This window comes from Colletotrichum karsti (assembly GCF_011947395.1).
Source record: "Colletotrichum karsti strain CkLH20 chromosome Unknown Scaffold40, whole genome shotgun sequence".
In the NCBI taxonomy this organism is placed as follows: Eukaryota; Fungi; Ascomycota; class Sordariomycetes; order Glomerellales; family Glomerellaceae; genus Colletotrichum; species Colletotrichum karsti.
In genome coordinates this window covers 372,848-398,815 of record NW_024065940.1, presented here as the reverse complement: position 1 = coordinate 398,815, position 25,968 = coordinate 372,848, and the positions used below count along the sequence as shown (strand labels likewise).

The 25,968-nt window shown below is 53.6% G+C and overlaps 10 protein-coding genes across 10 annotated transcripts; 6 read left to right on the top strand and 4 right to left on the bottom strand.

The window, feature by feature from the left end:
• Positions 1–3,339: 3,339 nt before the first annotated feature.
• CkaCkLH20_10461 (major facilitator superfamily transporter) lies at positions 3,340–5,304 on the top strand (the record flags this gene model as incomplete). Its single annotated transcript, XM_038893175.1, has 10 exons — positions 3,340–3,540; positions 3,591–3,620; positions 3,674–3,746; positions 3,801–3,843; positions 3,896–3,950; positions 4,003–4,085; positions 4,143–4,177; positions 4,240–4,664; positions 4,720–4,957; positions 5,006–5,304. The coding sequence occupies 10 exons, from the start codon at positions 3,340–3,342 to the stop codon at positions 5,302–5,304; spliced, it is 1,482 nt and encodes a 493-aa protein (XP_038741585.1).
• Positions 5,305–5,953: 649 nt separating this feature from the next.
• Positions 5,954–6,811, top strand: CkaCkLH20_10460 (uncharacterized protein; the record flags this gene model as incomplete). Its single annotated transcript, XM_038893174.1, has 3 exons — positions 5,954–6,146; positions 6,226–6,423; positions 6,480–6,811. The coding sequence occupies 3 exons, from the start codon at positions 5,954–5,956 to the stop codon at positions 6,809–6,811; spliced, it is 723 nt and encodes a 240-aa protein (XP_038741584.1).
• Positions 6,812–7,598: 787 nt separating this feature from the next.
• On the top strand, positions 7,599–9,102 carry CkaCkLH20_10459 (uncharacterized protein; the record flags this gene model as incomplete). Its single annotated transcript, XM_038893173.1, has 3 exons — positions 7,599–8,618; positions 8,673–8,939; positions 8,998–9,102. The coding sequence occupies 3 exons, from the start codon at positions 7,599–7,601 to the stop codon at positions 9,100–9,102; spliced, it is 1,392 nt and encodes a 463-aa protein (XP_038741583.1).
• A 362-nt stretch (positions 9,103–9,464) lies between these two features.
• Positions 9,465–10,787, bottom strand: CkaCkLH20_10458 (uncharacterized protein; the record flags this gene model as incomplete). Its single annotated transcript, XM_038893172.1, has 1 exon — positions 9,465–10,787. One exon carries the CDS (start codon positions 10,785–10,787, stop codon positions 9,465–9,467), a length of 1,323 nt encoding a protein of 440 aa, XP_038741582.1.
• Positions 10,788–12,192: 1,405 nt separating this feature from the next.
• CkaCkLH20_10457 (uncharacterized protein) lies at positions 12,193–14,035 on the top strand (the record flags this gene model as incomplete). The annotated part of the gene is made up of 3 exons (XM_038893171.1): positions 12,193–12,448; positions 13,607–13,873; positions 13,932–14,035. The coding sequence occupies 3 exons, from the start codon at positions 12,193–12,195 to the stop codon at positions 14,033–14,035; spliced, it is 627 nt and encodes a 208-aa protein (XP_038741581.1).
• A 196-nt stretch (positions 14,036–14,231) lies between these two features.
• On the bottom strand, positions 14,232–17,691 carry CkaCkLH20_10456 (uncharacterized protein; the record flags this gene model as incomplete). Its single annotated transcript, XM_038893170.1, has 6 exons — positions 14,232–14,462; positions 14,512–15,361; positions 15,421–15,537; positions 15,591–15,721; positions 15,779–15,849; positions 17,610–17,691. The coding sequence occupies 6 exons, from the start codon at positions 17,689–17,691 to the stop codon at positions 14,232–14,234; spliced, it is 1,482 nt and encodes a 493-aa protein (XP_038741580.1).
• A 2,143-nt stretch (positions 17,692–19,834) lies between these two features.
• CkaCkLH20_10455 (quinate permease) lies at positions 19,835–21,753 on the top strand (the record flags this gene model as incomplete). The annotated part of the gene is made up of 5 exons (XM_038893169.1): positions 19,835–19,947; positions 20,043–20,372; positions 20,422–20,940; positions 20,990–21,284; positions 21,337–21,753. The coding sequence occupies 5 exons, from the start codon at positions 19,835–19,837 to the stop codon at positions 21,751–21,753; spliced, it is 1,674 nt and encodes a 557-aa protein (XP_038741579.1).
• A 625-nt stretch (positions 21,754–22,378) lies between these two features.
• On the bottom strand, positions 22,379–23,629 carry CkaCkLH20_10454 (uncharacterized protein; the record flags this gene model as incomplete). Its single annotated transcript, XM_038893168.1, has 1 exon — positions 22,379–23,629. One exon carries the CDS (start codon positions 23,627–23,629, stop codon positions 22,379–22,381), a length of 1,251 nt encoding a protein of 416 aa, XP_038741578.1.
• A 673-nt stretch (positions 23,630–24,302) lies between these two features.
• On the top strand, positions 24,303–24,908 carry CkaCkLH20_10453 (uncharacterized protein; the record flags this gene model as incomplete). Its single annotated transcript, XM_038893167.1, has 1 exon — positions 24,303–24,908. The coding sequence occupies one exon, from the start codon at positions 24,303–24,305 to the stop codon at positions 24,906–24,908; it is 606 nt and encodes a 201-aa protein (XP_038741577.1).
• A 287-nt stretch (positions 24,909–25,195) lies between these two features.
• CkaCkLH20_10452 (uncharacterized protein) lies at positions 25,196–25,726 on the bottom strand (the record flags this gene model as incomplete). Its single annotated transcript, XM_038893166.1, has 2 exons — positions 25,196–25,436; positions 25,500–25,726. 2 exons carry the CDS (start codon positions 25,724–25,726, stop codon positions 25,196–25,198), a joined length of 468 nt encoding a protein of 155 aa, XP_038741576.1.
• Between the last annotated feature and the right edge of the window lie 242 nt (positions 25,727–25,968).

Genomic DNA, 25,968 nt, shown 5'->3' with positions numbered 1-25,968 from the left:
CTGGCCGGACGATGGCGATCGAACCCTTTCCTCTCTATCGCGACTTGTTTTCCCGCCCGCAGCCACAACGTTACGAGATGCATAGGTTTGACCTTTAAAGAACAAACATGCATGATGTTAAAGTGAGCAACTAGAAGCCACATACTACAAACCAGTTGGTGGTATGGCGCAATCGTCCTGGTGCAGGAAGACTTTGCGATCAGCATGATGTGGTTGGGTGGTCAGAATGCACGCGTCACGGGACCAGGGGATGCCGAACATGGCAATGTTTTCAGCTCACAGCAAATAGGGTCCAGCAGGGACTGTACATATTTATGTGCAGGCGAGCGGCACGAGGGCCTGAAGACGTAACATTGAGGCTACCAAGATGGCGGTCTGCCAGGTGTTGCGAGACCACCCTCATCTCGTATCATTGGAGCATGGGGGCCGTGAAATGCATGATACTGCAGTCCGAACGTCGCGAACCCCCAATCTTTACTGCAGCTGCGGATGGGCAATGTTGCGTTCAATGTTTTCCCCTCATTGGTATCCGCACAAGTCGAAATGTGAACCCAACGTTCTCCTTCCTCCACCTCACGCCACGCGATTACCCCATGGGGACGCTCAATCTAAGGTAGGTCATCTGAATCATGGATCTCGTAATTATTGAACTTCCCCATCCGCTGACGAGACGACAGATGTTGGATATCAAGCTCTGCCCTGTAATTCATGACCGGCCTTCACTCCGCCAGCCACTTACGGTATTCAGTCCGGCGTCACCGACTGCTGATGAGCAGGGAACTCCAACGCCAATTGAAGCTAACCATACCACATCCGGCGGCTGTGGGGGTTCCAAGAAGCTGGGCTTTGGGGAAAGTTGGGGTAAAATGGAGTCATCAAAGGGTCACGAAGTGCTCATTGCTGATGTTATTTATTGATGGAACACACAAATTCTCACTGTTGGACAGGTATAAAACTTGTCCGTCTTCCCCTCTCGCCAAGTCGCCGAGAACAAGCGTTGGCCATGCATGCCCAGCTTCATTTTCTGACGCTGGGCTTTCTTGGCCTTCCACTCGGGCCTCAGCAAATTTAGACAAGATGTCTTGGCAACAGACGAAGGAGTCCAGCGCCCCTCGCGGGGGTGGCTGGAGTTGTGAGGGGACAGAGAAAGATGGAAAGGAATATGCCTCATAGTCACCGGCAACTATTGAACCACACGATATCTGGGAACCAAGCTAACATGCAGATGTGCGGCAGAGGCGAATGCGTCCTAGTTGTAGGACCCGAGATGATCTGGGGTTGGAGTATGGGGCTCGAGATCCGGGGAATCATCGCCGCGCCGCTTGGGTCAACTGTCATTCTCGTCTTGACACATCCGGGGACGCGCCGTCGGAGAACGCAAATGGAACCATTTCCCCAATCAGTTCGTCTCTATTGCTGGGTATTGCTATGCTGGCCCACCTCAGAGGAGATGAGACTGGAGCCTGTGCGGTCGGACTCCTCTTCGACTTCTTCGGCTCAGGATGCGAGTGGTGATTTCGCAGGGATGAACAGGTCAAACTGCCCTTCCTGGATGGTCAGCTGCAATCCCACATCATCGTCAGCCAGTGCCATTTATACCACCAGAAACATCGCGACACAGACGATTGGTCTGTGACCGTTTGGAGTCTAGGGTGGCCTGCATCTTTTGACCTACGGGTATCTTCCGAGATGCTGCAGACACCACTTTTCACGTCAATACCAGCACCAGCACCCGTACGTGTGGCACGGCTACCCCATACCCCATATTCAGCTCTAGCTCATGCTCTTGGGACTTCCGTTATTACCTAACAGACACGAGTCTCTTGCTCCTGGATCCTCAACGTCCGTCCGTGTGTCTGGCGATAACTCTATTTCGTCGTATACAAGACATTTCTAGTCCTTCCGAGAGCTTGTTCAACGAGCCTCACGACGTTCTAGCGCATGCAAAGACTTCTAGCGCGCCACGGCCAAAGGAAGCTTTCTTGTCGCCCAACTGCCGATCCAACGGTGAACTCAACCGCGAGTGCCGAGATGAGGGCTTGACCAAGTCTGACATGAACAGGTGTGCGATACCTTGCACGGCAGGCCATCCCATGGCGGCTCCCTGATCAAGGGAACCCAGGTCAGACCGAGAAGTGCACCATCTCATCCAGCACGTCGGCACGGTTGGTTGAGCTTGGGACAAGGTTGGCACTGGTTGGCGCTACTTGGCACTACGCCATGTTCTTGGAACCCGCATGCACTTCGCTCTCGGCAGGCCACTCGTGGTGTTTACGAAATCTAGACCGCACCGAACATCGTGTTGTCGTTTGGTCATCCGTACGCCCACCTACTCCATTCTCCCCATGGAGAACCACGCACACGACGGGGGCAAGCTGACCGAAGGCAAAAGCAAAAACGCGGGGCCCCATTGGCGACCATGGCATCTCCCCACCGAGCAGAACCCCTTTACCCCGGATGGAGAAGACACACAGCCCACAACACGGGCGCCAACAAGATATGCGGGCGTCCACGAACATGCTGTCGCCCGAGGAGAAATCGTGATAGCGGCCATGCTGCCTATCTCGTCAACTTCGACTTTATCACTGGATGAACATGACCTCGAGTCAGAGAGTCGCAGAGCCAAGACCATCTTCCCCCATCCGTCGTGAAGTTTCCGGGGAATTATCTAACCCTCGTCCGGCAATCTATACTGCTACTTCGTACGACGAGAAGGGGCAAGACGTCTTGCTCGATCGACACCAACCTTTGCCAAGTTTCCGGGTCAGAAACGCAATGTGACAGCCCAAGCTTGGTATTCTCTTGGTAGCCGTCTTCTGTTGCACAACCTCTGACCAGTGAGACCTCCTGCCGATGCTGATTATAGCATCTAGCCGACGTACATACGCCCAGGCGCGCCCGCCTTGTAGCCCCCCATGGATGCGATCACCACGGACCTGAGGGTTCAACAGGTTCATGGATTGTCGGAACATGTCGGGCATGACTTGGCAAAACAAAGAAAAAAAAGTGTATTGTTGGCGTGAACCGGTGTGGGTGTCCCAAATGTGACCTAATCCATGTCATCGCGGGCACGACATGGAAGCACGGTGTGGAAGGGAGAGGTAAGGGGAGGTCAGGGTTTGTTCTGTTCAATGTTCCACGAGCTCGTGGTCTGGGCATCCCCACCTCGGGCGACTACATAACAGCTCCTATGCCCCGCGGCTGAGAATGCGAGATGGATATTGTGCTTCATGGTGCTTTGGTCCAACTCACATCACGGTGATCAGCATCCTCTGTCAATCTTTCACCATCATCCCACCGCTCGAAGACTTCTGTGAAGTCTCGATCAGCTTCAGCACCATGGCCCCCATCAACGCCAATAACCCAGTCATCGATGACGATGGCAGCAAAGGAAAGGACGTCGAACCTCAGTTCTTTGAGGATGAAAACCCCGAGAAGCCAATTCCCAAGACCGACGGCAGGATCGACTACTCAGGTGCCCATGAGAAGACCGATCCGAAGGAAATCGCACTTGTGAAGAAGCTGGACAGATGGATCATGGTAGGCAGTCGTCAAAAACTCTAGGATTTCTTATGCTGACTTACATCAAGCCAATGCTTTGGTCCATGTACTGGCTAAACGTAGGTAATGCCTCCTCGCAAAGCCAGTAACCCACTAACATGCCGCTCCGAAGTATCTGGACCGAAACGCCATTGCTCTGGCGCGTCTGAATGATCTTGAAGAAGACTTGAACCTCAGCAGCACGCGTAAGTTCAAAATACTGAGGTGGATTCTGCCACGGAACTGACGACCAACCGCAGAATACCAGACTTGCGTGTCCATTCTGTTTGTCGGTTACATCTTGTAAGTTTTCCGCATCATTCCAAACGTGAACCAACACTAACGACAATCTTAGGGGCCAAATCCCATCGAACATGTTCCTTACTCGAACGCGACCCAGCCGATACATGGTACGAAATCAGCTAGAGATATCTCTGAAGCAAATACTAAGCATGCTGCCAGGGAATCATGATGATGCTCTGGGCCGTTGTCAGCGCCCTGACTGCTGTGTCCAAGGACTTCACAGGCTTGCTTTTGACACGTTTGTGAGTGCCACATACCACACAAATCAGTTTACGCCGAAGCTGACTATCCAAATCTAGTTTTCTTGGAGTCACTGAAGCTCCGTACTATCCAGGTATGTCTATTAACATGTGTGGCTTTCTGGAGCACGTTTCTAATCATATGAGTCCTATCCAGGCGCGGTTTATCTGCTCTCCCTCTTCTACACCCGTAAAGAGGTCGCAACACGCATCGCTATTCTGTACACGGGCAACATTCTAGCAACGGCATTTGCTGGTCTGATTGCTGCTGGTATCTTCTACGGCATGGACGGCGCTGGCGGGCTTGCCGGTTGGAAGTGGCTCTTCATCCTCCAGGGTGCCGTGACCTTCGTCATCGCCGTGGTCGGATACTTCCTGCTGCCCGACTTCCCCCAGAATACGAGGTGGTTGACGCAGGAAGAGCGTGACCTCGCCTACAACCGCATGGAGCTCGACACCGTCGGCAACAAGGGCGAGACTAGCACGTGGAACGGTCTCAAGCAGGCGGCCAAGGACCCCATGGTCTGGATCTTCTGTGCTATGGCTCACATGCATCTTGCGGCCAACGGTTTCAAGAACTTCGTACGTCTATCACACAATCAATCAGCTTCGCGCGGTCTAACTCATATTCTCTCAGTTCCCTACCGTTGTTGAGACGCTTGGCTTCGACACCACCATCACTCTTGTTCTGACCTGCCCGCCCTACCTGGTCGCCGGTGCTGTCACGATCGCGGTGTCTTGGTCTTCCGGAAAGTTCAACGAAAGAACCTGGCACATCACTGCCTCGAAAACCGTTGCGGTAATTGGGTTCATCATTGCGCCAATTACGATGAGTGTCGCCGGGAGATATGTCGCGATGTGCATTTTCACCATCGGTAAGTTTCAACGCCGTCTCAGAAGCCTTCCTCGTCTAATAGCCACAGGAACCTATGGTGTGAACTCTTTGATCCTCGGATGGTGCGGCAGTGTTTGCGGCCAGACCAAGGAAAAGAAGGCCGTCGCCATCAGTATGGTAACCATGATCATGAACATCAGCTTCATCTGGACGCCCTACCTCTGGCCCAAGAGCGACGAGCCGCGATACGTCATCGCCATGGCTAGCTCTGCGGCATTCAGTATCGCGACCGCCGCCCTGGCATGGTTGGCCAAGATTATCATGATGCGCCGCAACAAGAAGCTGCGGGCCAGCGACAACGAGACTTCCGTCTTCTACGTGTACTAAGAAACGATCCAAAGATACCAATGAACCAGGGAATGGGAACAGGGACGGACGAGACCGATGTGGCGGAGCCTGGAAGCTTAGTAGCGGATGATGCGGATGGGATCTACACCACCGCGGTTGTAGGGTTTCATAGTTCTAGATACCAATCTCAGCCGAACTTGTCGACGACAAATGCCCAAACTGTGATGTCACGATGTTAGGATCTGAACGGCGTTTTTACTCATTCCATTGCCATGAGCTCCTGGATGGGATAAGAATTCCTTTTAGGCTTATGTTTTGGAGATTTGTATCATTGCAGTAAAAATGTCTGTTTGCGTCTGCTGATCACGCCTAAGACCCAACAACGGTTCAATCGACGGGTTCTTGGGAACCGTCGGAAACGCTCATGTCTCACCAGGCAGCTGTGCCAATAAAACAAGAGAACATTCGGGTTCGTCATTCCAAGCGTATCCCAGGTAACTCGCGCTAAATCACATGTTTCTCGTCACGAATTCCCCGGATACCGTCCAAGAATGTTTGCCTGAAGGGAAGTAATGGATGGAACTGGCTATTTGAGCCTTTAGCCCCCGCCTCATCAGCAACGAAACATGAACTGACGAAGTTTCAGGGAGCATTCGAGCACATCACAGTCGTATCTCTACGTCGAGCCATGGACCAACCGCATGGTCCAATCGCTGCTCCAGCCAGCGGCTATGAGTGTATCATCTATGTCTTGAACAAAACCAAGGTCGATCTTTTCCTCGAGTCTTCCACAGTCACACACGGCAGCTGGGCGGAAGAAAATCCTCCTAGAATCATCAAAGCTGGGTCCGAAGGCCTGGTGCAGCTCAACGACAATGGTGGTAAGTTGGCGTCTTTCAACCCTTCTTCGATTCTGACGTGGCCTGTCGTCGAGCTTCTTATTGATGAGTATGTTGATAGGTATTACTGGCAGCAAGGGCGAGGTCTTCTACAAGCTTGTTCTTCCTTCCCAGCCGGACAAACCGATCTTCTTGAAAATCGAGTTCTGCGATCCATTCTTTGGATGGGATAGCAACTACCTCCGAGCGACTGCAAGTCATCCAGACGTCGTATCGGCTTACATCCTCGATTATGCTGCGGCTGGACATCCATTCACAGGTAAGTATCCTTCAAGTTGCGTATAAGCTGGATACGTAGATGACTAATTATCCTAGGTCACGTCGAGATTCGTTTGGCAGAGGATCAGTTCGACCAAGATTGCGGGCGCGACATCTTCAGCCGCAGCATAGCGCAGATTGACGACAAGTTCGCCTCGGTAGCGGCTGAGGAGCTCAATGTTGGCATGGCCGGAAAGATGGCTCTGCTCGATGGCGAGTCCGCACTGACTAGACATCGTGGAACTCGAGGATGGAGGTTTGCTTCGGCTCGGGTGTTCAATGGACTTCATCGACGGGACGTGGCGGGTCTGCAGTATCTCGTTGGTTTATTTTGGATGGCTTTGGTTCTGTTCCTCGTTCACCTTTGTAAAATCTACAAAATGGAGTGACCTGGACTTCCAGGTATGCGGCATGCCCAGAGAGGTTGATTTGAAGGGCAAGCCCTAAAGGAAGTTAAAGTCAGTAGAGCAAGTTTTGATTCACAATTCCAATCAAGAATATGTCTCATTCACAACATGCGATTCTGCTGTTGAGGTTGAAATATATTGGAATGAAGGTAATTGCTTACGAGCGGCGTATGTCAGCTCGGTGGTTGAAGGGACGTTGGACTAAGAGGGGAACTACGCTCACAACCCATCTGCCTGGTCAACTCAAGTCGGATTCTGTGATTTACTTGTCTCACCCTGACTCATGGTGGTTCGTCAGAACATTCGAATGCTCTATTGATGAGGGTTTGTCAATCGCGTTTGCTCGCCGCTTAGTAAACATGGTAAACTTGCCAAAGAACGTCAAAACGTGCAATGTTCCCCGGAACCTCACGTCCCACCCGCGTTTTGGCCCTCCACTCTTTGCGTTTGGTAATTCCGTAAATCCTGAGAGCATGGAAAGGTAATAAACGGCGAATCATTAAGTGCGCGTGCCGGGAATTCATGACGCCTGATGTAAACGGGCGTGGCCGAAACTGTGGCCTCGCATGAGGTGTTCGTGCAAGATCGGCATCTCGTCTCTCACCGACGGCTTCGGTGATCGTGATCCTACCGAATGCCAAACCCACTGTAAATCCGCTTGGAAATTTTACATGGCGTCCAAAAACGATATAAAGCAAAGACATTTGGGGTGGATTTTAGAAGGAGGCTCATTGGATTCAAACAAGACCTCTCCAATCTTCAAAACAAAATGTCCTCGCAGCTCAACTCTCTTACCACAGAAAACCCAGGCTACGACGAACTTCGCCGCAGGTTCTTCAACGGCCGTGTCCCCAATATCCGCCCCGCAGAAATCGTTCTCCCCAAGACAACCGCCGAGGTTGTGACCGCAGTCAAAAGAGCGCGCGAGCATGGCTGGAAGATCGGCGTCCGCTCGGGTGGCCACCTCTTCACCTGCAACTCGCTACTGGAAGACGGTCTTCTCATCGACACACGCGATCTGAACCCCGACATTGACTTCGACGCCCGAACCAAGATCGCCAGCATCAGCCCGGGCCACACAGTCGAGACCTTGACTAAGTACCTCCACCCTATCGGGCGATTCTTTCCAGCTGGTCACTCGCGAACTGTAGCTATCGGCGGTTTCTTGCTGGCTGGGGGGCAAGGTGCTTTCATGCGCGGATGGGGTTACTCCTCCGACAGCTGGATGACCCAGCTTGAAGTCGTCACTCCAGATGGTGAGGTTGTCATCGCGAACAAGACTGAGAATTGCGACTTGTTCTGGGCCGCTCCCGGCAGCGGGCGGGGCTTTTTCGGAGTCGTGACGAGGATCTGGGTCAAGACGATTCCGACCAGAAAGCTCTTCGACATGACGACCATCATCGACTCGACCGAAATCTTTAAGCCGCTGATGCGCTGGGTCCTCCAGGTTTCCAAGAAGTTGCCCAAGTACGGCGTGGAGTTGTTCTACTGCACCTTCTTTTCCGACAAGGACGATCCCAACGGCGGTCATGAGTCGTCTAGCAAGCGGGTCTTCTTTGTGATCAACCAAACAATGTTTGCGGATTCGATCGAGGAATCGGAGGCTCTGGCAAACCCTTGGAAGACCATGCCCGATGAGTTCAAGAAGCACATTGTGACTACGGTGCCGTTAGTGGAAAGAACCTGGGAGCAGCTCTGGGACTTGCAGGAGAGTTTCCAGCCCCATGGAAACGGGGAGCGGTGGAACGTCGATAGCATCATGGTTGATCCTGCTGCTTCTGATGAAAAGGTAAGAGATTCTTCGCACTCATGCTTCGAAATTGGTCGCTCACAGCTCTTCCAGCTCATTGAGGCCATCACGCCGGCCATGCTTGATTTGCCCTCTCGGCTCTCCTCGGCCACCTTCTGCCCGACAGATTACTACCCCGATGAGGCGGATCAGGCACTTAGCCTACCCCAAAAGGCATACGTCTCGACTATGTGCTGCTGGAAAGATGCTCAATATGACTCAGCTATCGACAACTCGCTTCTGGACGCCTACACCAAGGCCGACGCCGTCTCCTGTGGTGTTTACGTTGCCGACTTCAACGAAAAGCACAGAATGACCAAGGTATACAAGGATTGAAGGCTGATCAAGATGAAACGAATGCTGACTTGTGCTTCCACAGGTCATGACAGACTCGGCCTTGAGGAAGTGGCTTCAAATCAGACAAAAGTGGGATCCGTCGGAGACGTTCGTCGGCCACAGGGGCTTCGCAAGTATTTTGGAGTAGACGAAGGTTCACTGTTTGAGTGTCATTACTGATTCATTCGCCTTGGAAGTATTCCATGTCACGTTTTTAACGGAGTTGTGGCGGTTAGAAGTTATTGAATTAGTAAACAGCTGCCGCCCATGCTGCTATCAGCATAATCAACAGATAGTATTACATCCACCGTGGAAGAGCCAGTTATCTTGCTACGTCCTTGCACATCTGGCATGTTCCATGGCCACGCGCCTTTGCCTCGATGTATAACTTGTAGCTCCACCCCAATTTAAGCACGATTGCTCGATCCTAACAGCTTCCAGGGCACCTGGATAGCTAGAAGCCTGTCTCATCCTGCATCTTTTGAAACTCTCCCATTTGGGTAAATCCTCTCATTCGTAGATGAAAGTAATACCTGACCTTCTTTGCAGTTCCTCTCTCGAAAGATCGACGCTCGTTTCCGTCCCCCACCATTCGACAAGGTCCGGGCCGCAGCCCTTCGGCCTCCCACCACGCTCTTTCTGACCGAACAAGTATCGGAGATCAACCACACGCATGCCCGGATACATTGAACGACATATCCCCTCAACTAAGCGTAACAAGCTTTCCAATGCTTTGGTCCGCTCCGATACTGGACGTGTAGGGTCGCGCAATATCTCTCCCCACGAGTGAGGGAAGAACTCAACGGTTTCAAGAGTTCGTGGAAGTCTACACGGATCCTGAACGAACAGAGACCTGATGTAAGCCTCGCCTGCGAACATGTAATCGAAGCACTCGGTTTGTAAGTGCTTCAGGTTCTTGAGGCGACACAAGGCGGTCGCAAATGCTGTCAAGTCCTCGCCAAGGCCACAGCCCCACGAAAGACTCTCCAGCGTGTCTTCAAACGGCTGCAGCATGTTCTCTGGGCAGATTTCGAAGGTGCCGTGGTTGGCTAAGACTCGTAGGGACGGCAGCTTCGGGAACACCTCGCGTGTGACGAAGCCGTAACAACATGAAATGAAATACGCCTCCTGAACGTTTGGCAGGTAAGGGAACTCCTCGGTGAAGAACCTGCGGCGCGTCATCGAAAGCCGCTCCAGGCGGCGTAGCTTCGGGAGCAGCAGGCACCACTGCTTCAAGACGTTCGAATTAAAGTCGGTCGTCATGGTCAGCCTTTTGAGGTCGACTGATCGTAACGAACACGAGAGAAGGTCGGTGTTGAGGGTTCTGTGCATAAACTCGGCGTGGTTTGTTTGTGCGACGATCCCAGGCCACGTATTGCGGGCTGAAAGGTGTTCGACGCAGCGTTGCAACTCAGGCTTCTTGACGAAGATGTCAAGCAACCCGCGGAAATTAAAACCCTGAGCGCATACTACGATCGTGCGGAACATGGCATTCTCACAGGCCGTGAATATGCGTCTGTTGGTGAGGGCGAGGGAGAGGATGTCTCGTTGGCTGTCTTTGACCACCTTATCGTACGCTGTGGCTTCGAGAACTCCACTGTTACCGAATGCGTGAGAATCGAAGGACGAGTATTGCTTGATGATGCCCTCAGACGAAGTGTAGGAAATCCCCCCTGAAAGCACCGGCGTGTTGATGGTGTTGTCTGTCATAAGAGTGGCGATGATGAGCAGAATCTCTATGGGTAGACGGTCAAGCGTCATGGACACCGGGTCTATGGAACTTTCGCTCGTGATATCCCGTTTTTGGACGGGCAAGGAGGCTTGCGTTGCCATTTTCCCGACTTTCGTAGAGGTGATCCAGCCTGCTATGATAACAATACTTTCAGATGCGGTAATGCTTCGTGGATGAGACAACGTGAGTAAAGGTTTTGTGAAAGCAAAGAGCACATCTGCATTCTTTTTCATGAAAAAGTCTGCAAGCCATGTTCCTGATAGAGTTTGATTGAAATATGGAACCAAACTACATACAGGCTGTCGGTTGACGAACTTAATTCTGATCAGGACCTTGGTGTTTGAGAACCTTGCCGGCTGAAGGGTTCGCCACCATCGGCCCTTAAATGACTCAAGCGAAAAAGTCCCCAACAACTCAAGTTTCTGCTATAATGTTTACCAGTACGGATCAGAGGTGCTGTGAATAACTTCAAGTCTCTGGGTAAAGAGCCGTACTCCACGCAATAAACTGACTAGACACTGATAGCAGACTTCAGCTTACTTCAAAGAAGAAAAACCTCCTTCTGAGTCCTCAATTAGCTTGGTCAAATCAGATCCCTTTCTTTAGGATGTACGTGACTGGTAGAATCATTATCGCCCCTGAATTACAGAATTGCCCTCGGCATCGGCCCGGAGCCAGTGAGCGGGGCCGATCGGACCCCGCCCCGTGAGAGGTGGGTCCTTGTCAGACGGTCCGGCCGGTGCTGACGCAGGCGCAGTGTAGATGGGACCAGTACGGTGCACCATTAGGGTACGACCAGTCCAGGTTCGTCTCAAGTCGCTACCCAAACTCCTTCGTACCTTACCCAACTCTCTGCAAAGCCACTCGCTGATCAGGGTTCAGCTCCTTGAACTCAGGTACGCCTAATCAAACGTAGATCCCTTCCCATGCATCGCACTTTTAGTCCAATCACGTTTCTCTTGTCTCAAATTTTCGAGATGCCTTGCCGCAGTGAGACTCCCTCGTAAAATCTGACGTCTGAGTTTCCGGAAACGTTCAGCTGAATGAAAGATCTGCCCAATCGCCCTCTTTTATCCCCTTGCAGCCCCGGAAGGCCATCCGATTCTAGCCACTCAAACGGCAAGATTCAAGCCGGTGTTATTCAACGGCTGCTATTCTGTGTATACGGTTTGCTAACTCTAATGGCTGAGGGTACGAAGTAGAAGAGTGTCTCAGGCGCAACCGAATTCTGGGGTGCATGACAAGGCTGATCAGAATGTCTCATAGCTCGTACCTGCGTTTTCCTAAACTTTCGCGAGGGTTGGTAACTCAAGCCTCAAATCGCCACTTTGTATATGGCCGTACCGACTCAAATATTTAAGAGATCATCTTTCCGCAGTTCTTCTCAAAATCAACAACTCACCCTTTCATCAGTCCAGAGACAACAGTGCCGTCAATCCACTCAACTTTTCCCATTCCCATACCTCCCCAAACGAACAAAACTTCAAACCATCATCACAAGACACAATGCTCTTCATGATGTTCTTCGCCGTCCTCGGCCAACCCCTCCTCGGCGCGGCCGCCTCCGCGCCACCGCTCCCAGACTTCGGGAAAGCAAAACTCCTCCCCACGCCGCCCTTCGCCGAATGGCCCGATGCGCCGTCGACCATAACCACCGTCGCGACAAGAACGACGCCCATCCCGTCGCCCGTGACGACGCACACGTACAGTGCCTGCGGGGGCCTCGTGGCGACACCTCGGCCGTGCGCCTCGGGCTTCGTGTGTATGGATGACCCGCGGAAGCCAGGCTGCGGGATGGCATGCGATATGCCCGGGATATGTGTTGAGGATATCATGTGTGGTGGGATCGCTGGTAGACTGTGTCCGGATGGGAAGAAGTGTGTTTTTCATACGATTTGTGATGGGGGTCCGGATTGTAGTGGAACATGTGTCTGAGGGCGTTCATGAGATTTGATGAATAGAGCGGATAGGCGATTCGAGTTTTGCAATAGGCGTTAAGTGACCAGACTTATAGGCGTAGAAGTATCAGAATGAATAAATCTCTGGTTGTTCGCTTATAGAGGACTCAAGTAAATAAAGATCCTGTCACACATTCGGTCATGCTCTCACGATATGCCTGTTCCTTCGGCGCCGTATGATGCTCTCATCTCATGAGAGAACTAGAAGTATGACATGGATATGCTACTCTGTGCCTCAAATGACCCGAGAAGAATGCCGCTGTAGCCTTTAAGCTTATCCCATAAAGCTTTTCTCAACGTCTTTCCTGGCGTCGAATGTGTCACCCCGAGAGTCTTAAGTGCTGGATATCAACTTATCAAGCGAGTACCCGGGGGGCATGAGACGTGTCCTAAAAAGCGCAAGATCACGTCCTCGGAGACGTTCAATGTGACCTGGATAAACCGCAGCATTCGTGCTTTTCCTCGTGAGCTGTGGCTGTGTTGTTGTTTCAAGCGTGAAAAACACTGATCCTATCACGGATGGGGAGCTTGATGTGCGTTTTGGGTGGTTTCGTACCCTGATGTTTATGGTCTTTTGCTCGCTGACGACGAGGTGAGCTTGATGTGTAAGACTTATGAGTGAAAACAATAGGTGATAAATTTCAAGAATGGATGTCATTGGTCCAAGGCAGGAAGGAGCGTATGGTCGTCCCCATGAGGCTCCTTTCTACCAGTATCTTCCTCGGCCAAATTTTCCTGTAACTTTATTTGGCAAAAACATACATTATTTGCAAGGGAGAAAGCTAATCACTAGGCTACTTTATTCAAGTATTTGATGACCAAGTCCGCAGTATCAAGAAACAAATTTTCCACCCTAACCCTCATCTTTCCCCCATAACATCTTCTCAAGCACCACTGTCCATCTCCTTTCAAAGACAATTATCAAAAAAATCACCGGTCAATATCGTCGACAATGTGTATAGTGTATATCAAAAACTACGCCCAGTGCGGCCATGTCTTTCACATGAAGAGCGACAGTGACAAAGCTACACACGTCGACGAGCACATGCAGCCGTGCGAAAAAGTCCAGTGGATCACCATCGACATCGACGACTTCTGCGACGACGATTGTCCCTACAGACTGCGCTGCAAGCGGTGGCGGTGCTGCGCGTGCAAGGTCCCGAATAAGGACCGTTATATGTGCGCCATGCCTAGCTGCACACATATCATCTGCGATGATTGCCGGCCTCGTGAGTTGGTCCCTGCCACGAATGATTTGGGAGAAGAGGTGGCTGATTGCTTTTGCAGTTCCGAAGCCTGCGCTGAGTAATAAGCCGCTGCTACCGCCGCCTCCTGTGCCGCTTTACGATGCTTCGGTGGGAGACTGGGTGAGGTTGCCGCGTGAGGCGTGATATTGCACGGCATGAAGAGATTCACTTGGTGGAATGTAATGCTCAGAGGGCTTGTACGATACTGTCGAGAATGCTTTACTGCAAGCGTGGGAGTAGGAGTTGATTGGCCGTGATAGCCATCGTCTATACGCTTTCGGATTTCAAGATCTATAGGTCATGGCTCTAGTAGAAGATATCAACAGAATGAAAGTAATGTTTACTGGCCGCTCGAGAACGACACCACCGCCCACTTGCCGCTCCACGCCCACTTCCTGGCGCCCGAGTCGCCACCGCCGTCAGGCAGCGCCTTCAACCTCTCGTCCTCGCCGGGCTGGAGGCCGACGACAACGTCTGCCTTGCATGTGCGCAGAGCGAGAACGTTGACGCCGGATCCGGGGCCGAGGTTCTTGATGGCCTCCGTGAAGGGCGTGGCGGCGTCCCAGTCGGCCTATTATCTTGTCAGCAGTGTCGGGTCTCTGGTCTAAGAGATAACTTACATCGCCGGTCAACTTGCGGTAGTTGAGATCGCCCTTGAAGATGACGACCTCGCTGGTCTTGAGGTCCTCGTACAGATCCTTGGCCTCCTCGGGCAACTGCCAGAAGGGACCGGGATGCGTCCAGTAGCGGTTGGGTCTCAGGATCAACTGCCCCTCAGCGTGGAAACGGCTCCACTCCTGGAACAAGAACGACAGGTTGGCCTCGTCCGTGCCCGACAGGGGCTCGGGGGTCTTGTTCTGCAACTTCTCGTCTTCGGATGGCGTCTCGTAGAATGGCTTGGGAGCAGCAATCGCACTCAGGAGCTGGCCAAAGTCGCCGGGCAGAACGTCGGAGACGAACCAGGGGATCGACTTCGGGTGCAGCACAACGTGCGTCGCCAGGCCTGCGGAGAGGAGGTATCCGGCGAGGATGAGGTCGACGTACAGCTCGAAGCCGGCGTTGTCGAGGACGATGTCCACGCGGCGCTCCGCCTTGCCCTCGGCCTTGGCCTTCTTCAGGAGCTCGTAGACGGCGGGCAGGTCGTTGGTGAGGATGTTCTTCTCAGACGCCTTGCGTGCGTCGGAGCCCTGCAGCTTCTGGATGTCCTCGTACGTCAAGCTCGTGAGCAGCGACAGGTCAGTGGCGTTGCCCCAGAGGCAAATCTCGGCCATCTCAGTGAAAAGCAGCTTCTCCGCCGCCTCGTCCTTGGCGGCGTCCTTGTTCTTGTGGATCTGCTCGACGAGGTCCTTGTACTTGGAGGCGAGCTCGACAACGGCCGGGCGCGAGGAGCGGAAGGTGCTGATCTTCTGGCGGGCGAAGACGTCGTAGCTCTTCCAGTGGGAAGACTTGGCGAAGAACGTGCTGATGCGTCTATCTTTGCGTTCTTAGCGTTGTTCATCGAGAACATGGGTTTCGTGCGGATTTCTCACCTGAACAGGTAGCACTCGCAGTACAGCCACGGCACGTTCAGCCATGTTGGCTCGCCGAGCTTCTTCAGCTCTTCGTTGTAGATGGCCACGTCGGGGTATCCATCGTCATCGATCGGTCTGGGGAGGTTAGAAACGTCGTCCTCGTGATTGAATTGGTCCCGGGGCCATACACCAAAGCGCGGTCATGCTGGACCTCATACTTGAGGCGGGCGATCTGCTCGACGATCTTCTTGCCCTCCTCCCTCTTCTCAGCGTCATCGGTCGCGGCAACGGAACGGTAGAGATCATCGATGGCCTGGGTCTTTATGAAAACTGTCAGTCAAAGCCGATAGCCTCCAACCAGAGGAGGAATACTCACGATGATCACAGGCCAGCGCTCGCGGGCGGTGACCCAGCCAAAGGACGTCTTGTCGCCGGTCGAGTAGGGAGCTGCGGTCGTGAATTAGCTGGGATCGGAGGAGTCTCGTCGGTAGGAGGCCGTACCAGGCATCTTGATCTGGCGATATCTTGCAGAAAAACAGCAGTGACTTGGGAAAGAAAAAGAACAATTTGCAGCTTCGTGTCTCAGCCTGAAGAATCACCGCTCTCTCTGCGACAAGCTCCCCTTGACGGATGGTGGGGCAGGAGCGCGGGGCACTTTCCGGTACAGGCATAATCAGGGACGTGACGTAAGACCCCGTTTCAAGTAAAATACCAGAGCTTATCAGGTATATGCGATTACCTAGATGGGTGTTCTTATCGCCTGAGTCTCTTATCGCTTCAGGGTCCCGCAATTGACCAATCATCAATGGCCGTGTCTGCTCCTTCCAAGCCGAAGCTTCCTTCACCATCTCTTTTTCAACTTCAACGGTCTTGAACTCAGAAAAGCATGTTTGTCTTCCCGAAGAAATAAAGACCTTTCATACTAGTGGCTTTGTATCCGACCATAATGACCGGCTACTTCGACGCAGAGAATCGCTGGCAGCAGGGAACTTCGACATAGCGCCAGCATGGTGCATCGCCGAGGAGGCCGAAACCTGACTTGCGAGCTGTCCAAGCTTGTCAGAAGTCTGCATCGTAAGCTATTAATAGTCAACTATGTGCTCTAGAGGAAATAATACTGAATTTCAAACAGTACAACTTTGCCGTACGCCGTGTCACTAGGCTTGGCCTACTCCAACACAAAGCGAGGGACACGGCCAACACGATGATCCAACTACCCGGGTCTTGGAGGTTGCATGGTGTTCAACACCTTCCAGAGTACAAGAGACAGGTCATTTCTGTTGTGAGCTACTACGTTCAAGAAGAACGGATTCGGATCGACACGTTCCCTGCAATGTCCGATTCAGTCATGCGTCGAGCGGCTGCTTCCGCCCAACAGCCGCTGTCATCGCAGCTCTCTGGCACCCCACGTTTTACCCCGGCCCGTCTGGGGAAGCCCCGGGCTGGGACACGACACTGCGGGGAGACACGCTCGAAGTGGACGCAACCTACTCTCTCACTACGCGCAGTTGGATCGCCAAGCGCTCCGGGCTATCACCTACCGATGTTCCTTCCGGCGGGTCTATGGCAGAGGTTGTTCCTGCAGTGGCCTCCTTCTGGAAGCTGACGAGGTACCGATTTCCTACGAATCATAACCGGCTTCTGGAAGTTGACCCGGCGATCTGGTTCTGATGCATTCCATGCGGCTCGCATACTTTGCTTGCAGATCTATGGTTCACTGTGATCCACTGCGGCTCTTCAGACTTGGACGACATCTTCATTTCTCCTTCAGCATAAAGTTCCGGAGCTGAGAAAACGAATTTCTCTTCGACCATTCTAAGTGCCTAAGGCTGACGATCGGTCCGTGGACGTCTGTCCAACGGACAAGAGCAACAATGTCCGAAAGGTTTCCAAGCACACTAGGAGGCCCGTCGGCATAGCAAGACAATTACTCTCCTGTCGATCTTGTACGGCGAGGTGCCGGAGTTGGTCGAACCATGTGCGATCCATTGGGCGACTCCGTCACATTGGGACGGACTTCGCTCGTGACGACCTGCTTAGCCAGCAATGCGCCGCGCCAGGCCCGTGTTTTCGATCTCTTGATCGGCCCAGAGCCATCATGCTACGAACGGGGTTGGATGGTTCTCGCCGGCATGAGCACGGGAGCTACCGACGTTCCTCAGAGACTCATGCAGTATGAGGACGCTTTGAGTCATCACCTGAGAGACGCGTGGGAAGTTTGACGAGAGGAAGACCGTTGACGGTGCTGCCAAGTCGAGTGGTCAATATCGACTGACTGTGCTGGATCATGATGACGAGGAAGTTCACAAAAAATCAGCGGGTATCAGTGGCGCTAGACTCGACGAAAGCTCTATCCAACCCGACCAGCCGACTTGATGGACGACCTTTCGTTCTTCCGACATATCTCGCATGTGTCAATCCCGACGATGTTCGTGTGGGCGACAGCGACTGGGAAGCCGATATCTTGGGGCATTGAACCTGGTTTTCCGACTTCATCCGCAAGTGGGCAGTCGGTCTGCAAGGTCCCGGCGCAACAGGTGGAGGCCGAGTTACGAAACGAAGCCAGTCTCAGCATCATTGGTTTCTGAAGAGAATCGACAGATTCATGGGCCAATTGGCAATACCATCACGAGACCAATACGCATCGCAAGTCGGCCACGACGAACGACAGCACTAGCGCAAAAGCGATTAGCCGAGACACGAAACGAACGGAGAGAACCCCGGGCGGTCGAGAACGCTTGACATCGGCAAGCTTTTGGGCCCTCGGCCGGGTCCTGCCGACTCTGGACTTGGTGCAATTGCAGTGCTAGGATTTTGCAGGAATTTTGCTGCAGAGATTTCTTACTTGACAGGGACCGGCGAAAGACTTCCCCGAGGAAACAAGGCCCTGCGTCCAGTCTGGTGGGACTTTTAGTCAAACAACGACGATTCTCAGGGATTCTATTGCTCCCAGTTTTCAACAGTTCGGAGGCAATAACCATAATCACGAATCCGAGGGCAGTGGACAGTGGGTTGTTGGGTAATAGCGCGGTTCTCGGCCGGTCGCCAAGGGTGAGGCTCAATTTGACTTTTCTCAGGCGTCGACGAATATCCTGGAAGTTTAGTGCTTCCTCACCCGCAGTGCCAAAACAACGTGGAGGCCATGACGGCTCGAGGTTTTGACATCCTTCAAAGAGGATAAAGGTCGTTCTCGTCGTTGTGTAACGGCCCGATTGCCCACGTTTGGGAATGCGGGAGTGGATGTTTCCCCTCACGAGTCTCGCCAGTCGCATTCTAGCCCAACGGGATCCCCAGAAGCCAAAAGTCCTCCCCATGGTCAGATCCCCATGGGCACAGCCAAAAGCACGATTAGTCACGAACGGGTTCGTCTCTCATGTTTGGTGGGGTGGTTACAATTTCTGTTTTTGATCCACAACTCGGCCAACTTCCGCATTCGGTCGATAGCTCCGGGCTTTTTCTCCGACATTCGCAAGCTTGTCGAGGCGCCAAGGGGACACACGATTTCCTGAAATTTTCTTTGCAACCCGCTGCGGGGGTGGACCAGCAAATCGTGTGATGCCCAGGCCTGTCGACTTTCCCAGTGCCGCTTTGCGGGCGAGCGGGGATGCGGAGACATCCATGGATCTGCCACGGGGAATCACGGAGTAGCGCTAGCATTCACTCACACCGCGCTGTCGAACCCGTGAATCCGCGATTGGGGACACCTGCCGAAGGATTTTGAGGGGGGTTGGACCGTTGGAGATGCTTGTTATTGGCCTGTCGCTTGTGCAACGCTGCCTCTGTCGGTGTTTGCTGGGCGAATGCCAAAGACTACCGAACTTGGACGATCAGCGCTCCCGGAAGCATTTCTCAGCGAAGTCGTTAACTCCGATGGCCGAATCTAGTCATGGCAAGCACCGAGCATGTCAGGTCGCTCCAGGCTGATCTCCCATCCCCGGATTCTGGAGAAGTCGGCATACCTTTTCCCCAAAGATGAATGAGATGCTCACATACTCGGAACAGTCTGGGGCATGCAGGATGACGGCGGTCTGGTTCAACCAACTCGAATAGGACCGAAAACGCTAGCAGGACCACGCAACAATAATACGAAAAAGAGCCCACGACCCAAGCGCATGGGACCCATCTCGTTCGAGCTTGTAGAGTCGTCTAAACAGAGTCGCATCAAATCCTGACACATCCAATCCCGATCAGGTAAAAACGGCCCCGTCGTGAGAGGACGTCTCCCTGGTCAACCCGCCCAGGAAGGCAGTCCTTAGCGTCAAGGACCGCGACGATAAGTACCGATGTCATCCCATCTCATGAGTCGAGATCACCGTCGTGTCTGCTCGACTCGTGTTTAGCGATTGCTCGTCCCATCACAGCAAACGCGAGAGCCTCTGAATACGCTTCCTCGATCGCCGACGTAGATCTTGGTTATTGCGACGACGCCACGATGACTGTCGAAGAAATCTCCGCCGCTGAGGCGCGCACCAAGCTGGCCTACAAGAACAGATGGAAGACCATTGCTTCTAACCCCAAGATCGTTGTTATTGCCCTTTTCGCATCGTAAGTATTGAGTCCTCGTGTCCGTATGACTTTGAATAGTCGTTACGGAGACTACGCTCGCCTCTTGTGAATCCAGCTAATTAATCGCAACACAGCTTCGGTGGTTTCGAATATGGATACCAACAAGGTGTACTCGGACAATCCCTTGTCATGACACGCTTCAAGGACAACTTCCCTTCCGTCGTTGACTCATCCAGCGCTACCGGCTGGTTGACCTCTATCCTGCAACTCGGTGGTATCCTGGGCTCCGTCAGCGCTGGTGTCTTTGGCGAAGTCTTCTCCCGAAAGTACACCATGTTCTCCGCCTGTCTCTGGGTCGTCCTCGGCAGTTACCTGTACACTGGCGCAAGCTACCACAAGCCCGAGCTTCTGTACGCTGGACGATTCTTCACTGGTCTCGGTGTCGGAACCTTCAGCGGTGTTGGGTAAGACCACGAATTCAACTCTGACTTGAGCTATGCTGACCTTTCACAGTCCCCTCTACAACGCCGAGCTTGCCGCCCCCGAAATGCGTGGTTTCATCGTGTCTTTCTACCAATTCGCAACCATTCTGGGAATCATGCTTAGTTTCTGGATTGGATATGGCAGCAACTACATCGGCGGCACTGGCATTGACCAGTCCGACCTGGCTTGGAAGCTTCCTTCTTATATCCAGGGCGTCCCTGCAGCTCTGCTCGCCCTCGGCATCTGGTGGCTTCCCTTCTCTCCTCGTTGGCTGGTCAAGCAAGGCCGCGATGAGGAGGCTGTCAAGACTATCGCCTATCTCCGCAAGCTTGATGTCGAGAGCGAACTTGTCCAGGTCGAGTTCAAGGAGATCAAGGCCGAGGCTCTCTTCGAGCAGCGTTCTTTCCAGAAGGCCTTCCCTCAACTCGCCGAGAAGGAGAAGACCAGCGTGTGGATGCGCGAGGTCGCTCAGTACTGGCAGATTGTGCGCTCGTGGCCTCACTTCAAGCGTGTGGCTACTGCGTGGCTGGTGATGTTCTGGCAGCAATGGTGAGTCTTTAGCCATGCCACTCAACAGCCCATACTAACTTCCCGCAAGGTCTGGTATTGATGCCATCATCTACTATGCTTCCAACGTCTTCCAAAGCCTGGGTCTCACTGGAGGCACCACCGCTCTGCTCGCTACTGGTGTCACTGGCGTCGTCTTCTTCGTTTCAACTCTCCCCGCTATGGCTATCATCGACAAGGTCGGCCGAAAGCCCATCCTGATTGTTAGCTCCATTGTGATGTTGATCTCGATGGTCATTCCCGCCATCATCGTTGCCAAGTTCAGCCACGACTGGCCCGGCCACCCTGTTGAGGGTTGGGTTGCTGTCGCGTTCATCTGGATCTACGTAAGTTCCTCGCCATGCTCTCCAGAGAGTTACAAGATGCTAATCATAACAGATCGCTGGTTTCGGAGCCGGCTGGGGTCCCGTCTCATGGACCTTGGTGAGCGAGATCTTCCCCCTCTCCATTCGTGCCAAGGGCGCATCCATCGGCGCCTCAAGCAACTGGCTCAACAACTTCGCCGTCGCCTTCTACGTCCCCTCCATGCTGGAAGCCTGGGAGTGGGGCACCTACCTCTTCTTCGCCGTCTTCCTGTTCTGCGGCATCCTGTGGGTGCACTTCTGCCTTCCCGAGACCAAGGGAGCCACCCTCGAGGAGATGGATCGCGTTTTCGGCAGCAACACGGGCCACGAGGACGGCATCATGCTGCAGCAGGCCAGGCGCGATGTCGGTCTCACTGAAGAACTGGAGGACAACGCTATCCACGCTGAGAAGAAGGGTCTGCATGAGACCTCCCAGCACGAGAGCGTCTGAATGACATTTTCGAGGAAATGAATAATATGCCTCCTAGTGAGGCTTGATACCCATCCTGCCGCAAGCTAGTTGCGGTTAAAATAATACGCGACATGAAATAATCATTCTGGTTCTTCAGCTCAGATTCACACATTACAGCATTTCGTGGTCCCACTCTATGTGTCCCTGTAGTGCAGTTTACAAGTCAGTTATCTGCAGGCTGAAACAACGCAACAATCCCTGCTTTGAGCTCTGGTCAATTCGCCATTCTCTTCGGAAACACATTGTCGGAGTCTTCCAGTGTATGAGTGCTGGCAATAACCAGGCCCCCCCTGGGCCGGATAATTGGTTGGCGCCGGTACGGCCCGGAGCTTAGTGGGGCCCCACCGATCCGGCCCGGTGTTAAGTCCCGGATCGACAAACCCGGCCTATTGGTTTTCACTACTGCGATGCTTCAGTCTTCAGTTCCAACCAGAGTTCAGTGTAGCATTGATGATCATCTGCTTGCTATGCTGACGACTCGGCGTGCTATACCGGTAAGAGACCCAGACACTCTTTCTTGGATGGTTCGGGATGTCAGATCTACCCAACAGCGAAGCCCGAATGCTTGACAACGGCGGTAACGACAACTGACAATCCTTAGCCTCTACGCCCCCAAACGGTCCTCCATCAGGGCCTTCTTGATCAGACCGCGCATGATCTTGGGATACAACCACCTCGGCGTCGCCCAAAAGAACCACGCAAAAACCCAAACATACCCCAAACCCCTCCCTAAGCGACGCAACCGTCCCTCCACTCGCGGACCGGACCCAGCCATCTTCATCAGCCCGAAAATAACCCGCATCACCACAACCTCAGCCACGACAGCGAAGAAGTTGGCGCAAAAGAAGAACAGGTCCAAGTGCGTGAAACCCTCCCCCGTCCGCCACGCCGCGGCCATGTGCATCACCCCCGACATGCAAAACACGCCAAACGCGACGGCCAACTTCTCCAGCATCGTCCGCGGGTCGTTCTTCATCCCCAGCACCCGCCGCGTGAAACCGATGAATGTCGGAGACGCTATGCGGTGCCAGAATTTCCCCCAGAAACCCTGCACCGTCCACGCGTCCGCGGGACTGCCGAACAAGGGGGGCCAGTGGTCCGGGTCGTCGGCGCCGAGGAGGACGAAGGTGACGGAGAGGATGGCGTGGTATTTCTGCAGCAGGGCGTAGTTGGACCACAGCCAGGAGAAGACCGTGAAGGCGCGGAGTTGGAGTTGGTGTGTGGTAAGCACGGGGTGGGGGCAGCTTGTGTACGTGCAGGAGGTGAGGAGGTGGTAGAAGAGAGGCCGGATGAGGGCGTGTTTGTCGGGAGTGAAGTCGAGCATGTCGGCGGGTAGGGAGGCGCGGATGCGTTGGATGACCCAGCGGTCGAAGAGGAGGATCCGGGTGGCTTTGGCTGCTCGGTGGATTGCGAAGGAGATTCGGCGGGGCCATGTCGTTGAGGTGGTTCTGGGTGAGGGGAGGTGGCGGGGGTTGTTCCAGATGGCGCAGGCGGCGAGGATGCTTTGCCTACTGGGACGTGTGAAACCCGGGGTTTTGGTTTTCTTGTTCGGGGAGGGAGCTTGGAGTCGGGACTGGCCGAGGAGGATGGTGGGCAGGATGAAGAGGAAGAGGAAGCTTGTGATGGCGGTGTACGAGTCCAGACCTGTAGGGGCTGAGGGGTTCTCGCCGTCGACTGAGAGGAGGGAGCATGCTGCGAGGAGCCATGCCGGGGCGAGGAAGAGGTGGTGGGATTTTGGGGGGAAGTGGAGGGCTATTGTTGTTACGGTTGCTGAGGCCGTGAAGAGAAGTGCTGGTTTGAGGGCTGAGATGGGTGGGAGATAGTTCGTGGCCATGATTGATGCGTTGGTCATCATGGTTTGTTGGATACTGGGGGGAGAGGTGGTGGTGATGGGGGCTTTTCTATTGATATTGGAGGCGTTGTTGTACAACCTTGGTTCTGCTTGCGACCATTTGGAGAGGTTTTTGGACTCCCTTGGACCCGTGAAACCGAATTTTGAGAGGAAACCAGAAGTTGATTCATATGGATCTAGACTACCTGAACCAGACAAAGATTGGGAAGAAGTCAGTCCTCGATGTGATAATGGAATCGACAAAGCAATCATCCCAAATACGTTCCACGTGCACCGGTAGCACAGCCAAGGCGAAACCGATTGAATCAATCCAAATGCTTATATACTAGTGATCGAATTCCGTTTTCAATCACTTGGTATTCCGGTCCTCATCCAGTCTCAATCCCTTGGCAAACCACGATTGTCCTCGGGCTCCGCGTGGAACAACTGAGCAGGCCCGGTAAGTCTCTCATGAATACAGACGCTGGCGGAATTTCCATCATCGCCTGGATCAGCTTGCTCAAAGAGACGTGTCTCTTAACTAAGCGACTTCTGCCAGCTATAAGAACATCATCAACACCGCCCTCAAAGTCTGCCCACATCATGGACTCAGGACACCAATCGCCTCTCGAGACAATCAGCACCGCGCCAACCGAGCCAGAACCTCCCCAGCAGTCCCCCCCAAGCCTCGGAAACAATGCACATCTCACCCCTCCTAGGCATGGTCCTCGCCACAACCCTCCTCCTCCAAGGCGTCCCGGCCCCGCCAGCCCTCGTCGGCATGGCCGGCATGGTCGGGTCCAAAGTAGGCGGCGTCATCGCGGCGGGTCTCAAAGCAGGCGGCAAGGGCAAACGCGACGACCTCGCGATCCTCCACATCCGCCAGATGTCGCTCGAGATCGAAGCCGAGCTGGAAAAGCGTGCACGCGGCGACGGACCGGAGGTCGCGCCGCCCGGCGTCCTCCAGCACGACTGGAACGAGTGCGTGCGCCAGGCGAGGAACTCGAGCTCCGGGATTAACGTGGACGGGCCGATTGGGGATAACCACATCCGCGTCACGGGGCTGCCGCCCGCGTGCATGAATCTCGCGGTGGCGATTGGGGGGATCGATAATCAGACGGCGGTCCCGGTGCCGTGCGGGACGGATTGTATCGAGTATGGGAGTTTGTCGCCCGGGTATTATGAGGCTGTGAGGGGGTTCATCAATAAGAAGCTGAATGCTGGGAAGGATGTAAAGGCGAAGAGGAATATTCGGTGGTCTGAGGACGCGTGGCAGAATGCGCGAGGGGGGCATCGGGACTGAATGGGTTTCTTGAGATCATCACCATCGGCCTTTCATACAACTTTCTCTTCATCTTGGTAGATAGTTCTGTTCGTAGATCTCCAACCTCGCTGTCGCAGGTTGCGTAGTTGAGGCGGATTTTGCTTCGTAATATATGTGTAATAGCTCCAACTACCGTCCTCACCGGAGTAAATTAAATCAAATACCCAAGAGAGCAAGCTCCCATCAAACTCAATGCTCAATGTGATAGTTCAAACGCCATGCTCCATGCAAGATGTATCCCAAAGTCATCGGACCCAAAAGTCCCACTAGATGGAGCTCATGAAGTTGAACCCGACGATTCCCTCCGCCAAGGCACTGTTCATCTCCGTCCCGGAGAAGACAGAGACCCTGCGGCCGATAATCCCATCATCTCCAACTTGCAGAGATATCGGCTTCTGCAGTGCCAACTCTAGCGTCGAGCCGTCTTCGAGGACCGATGCGTCGGAGAAGGCGAAACGATGGAAGAGGCCACAGTCTTCTGGTCTGCGGGTGAGGTCTCCGGACTTGCTGTTTTGACGAAAGTCGTTAGCCATCCGAACTCTCTTACGATCGTTCCGGAGATGTACTTACTGAATGACAACAACCATGTCTGCTAATGACGGCAAGCCCTGTGCCCCGCCGGTGATTCTCGCGTGCGTGGCAAATGGACTACTGGGTTTCCCGGGCGTGTGAAATGCGAGATCCCCCTGTAGTGTATGAAGCGACGTTGATGTTGGTGAATCCGTTTGGCAGGGAGGTTGATTGAGGACGGCCAGCGCGCCGCCGCGTGGTTTGGTGCAAGTATCGGGACCACACATCGTGACTGTGAAGCGTGTAGATCAGCAAGTTCAGCAACGGAATTGAAGATGCAGAACAGGAGATTTTTCTGCGCCTCGAGAATTATACCGACCTCAAAAGATAGCGAACAGCTACTATTTCAACAACATCGTGAACGGCTCAAACTCCCTCAAGGTGCTCATCCCATCTCGAACCCCTGTCGTCCCAAAACCAGCGCGAACGGGTCCGGCCCGGGGTCTCATCTCCGCACGTCGACTAACAA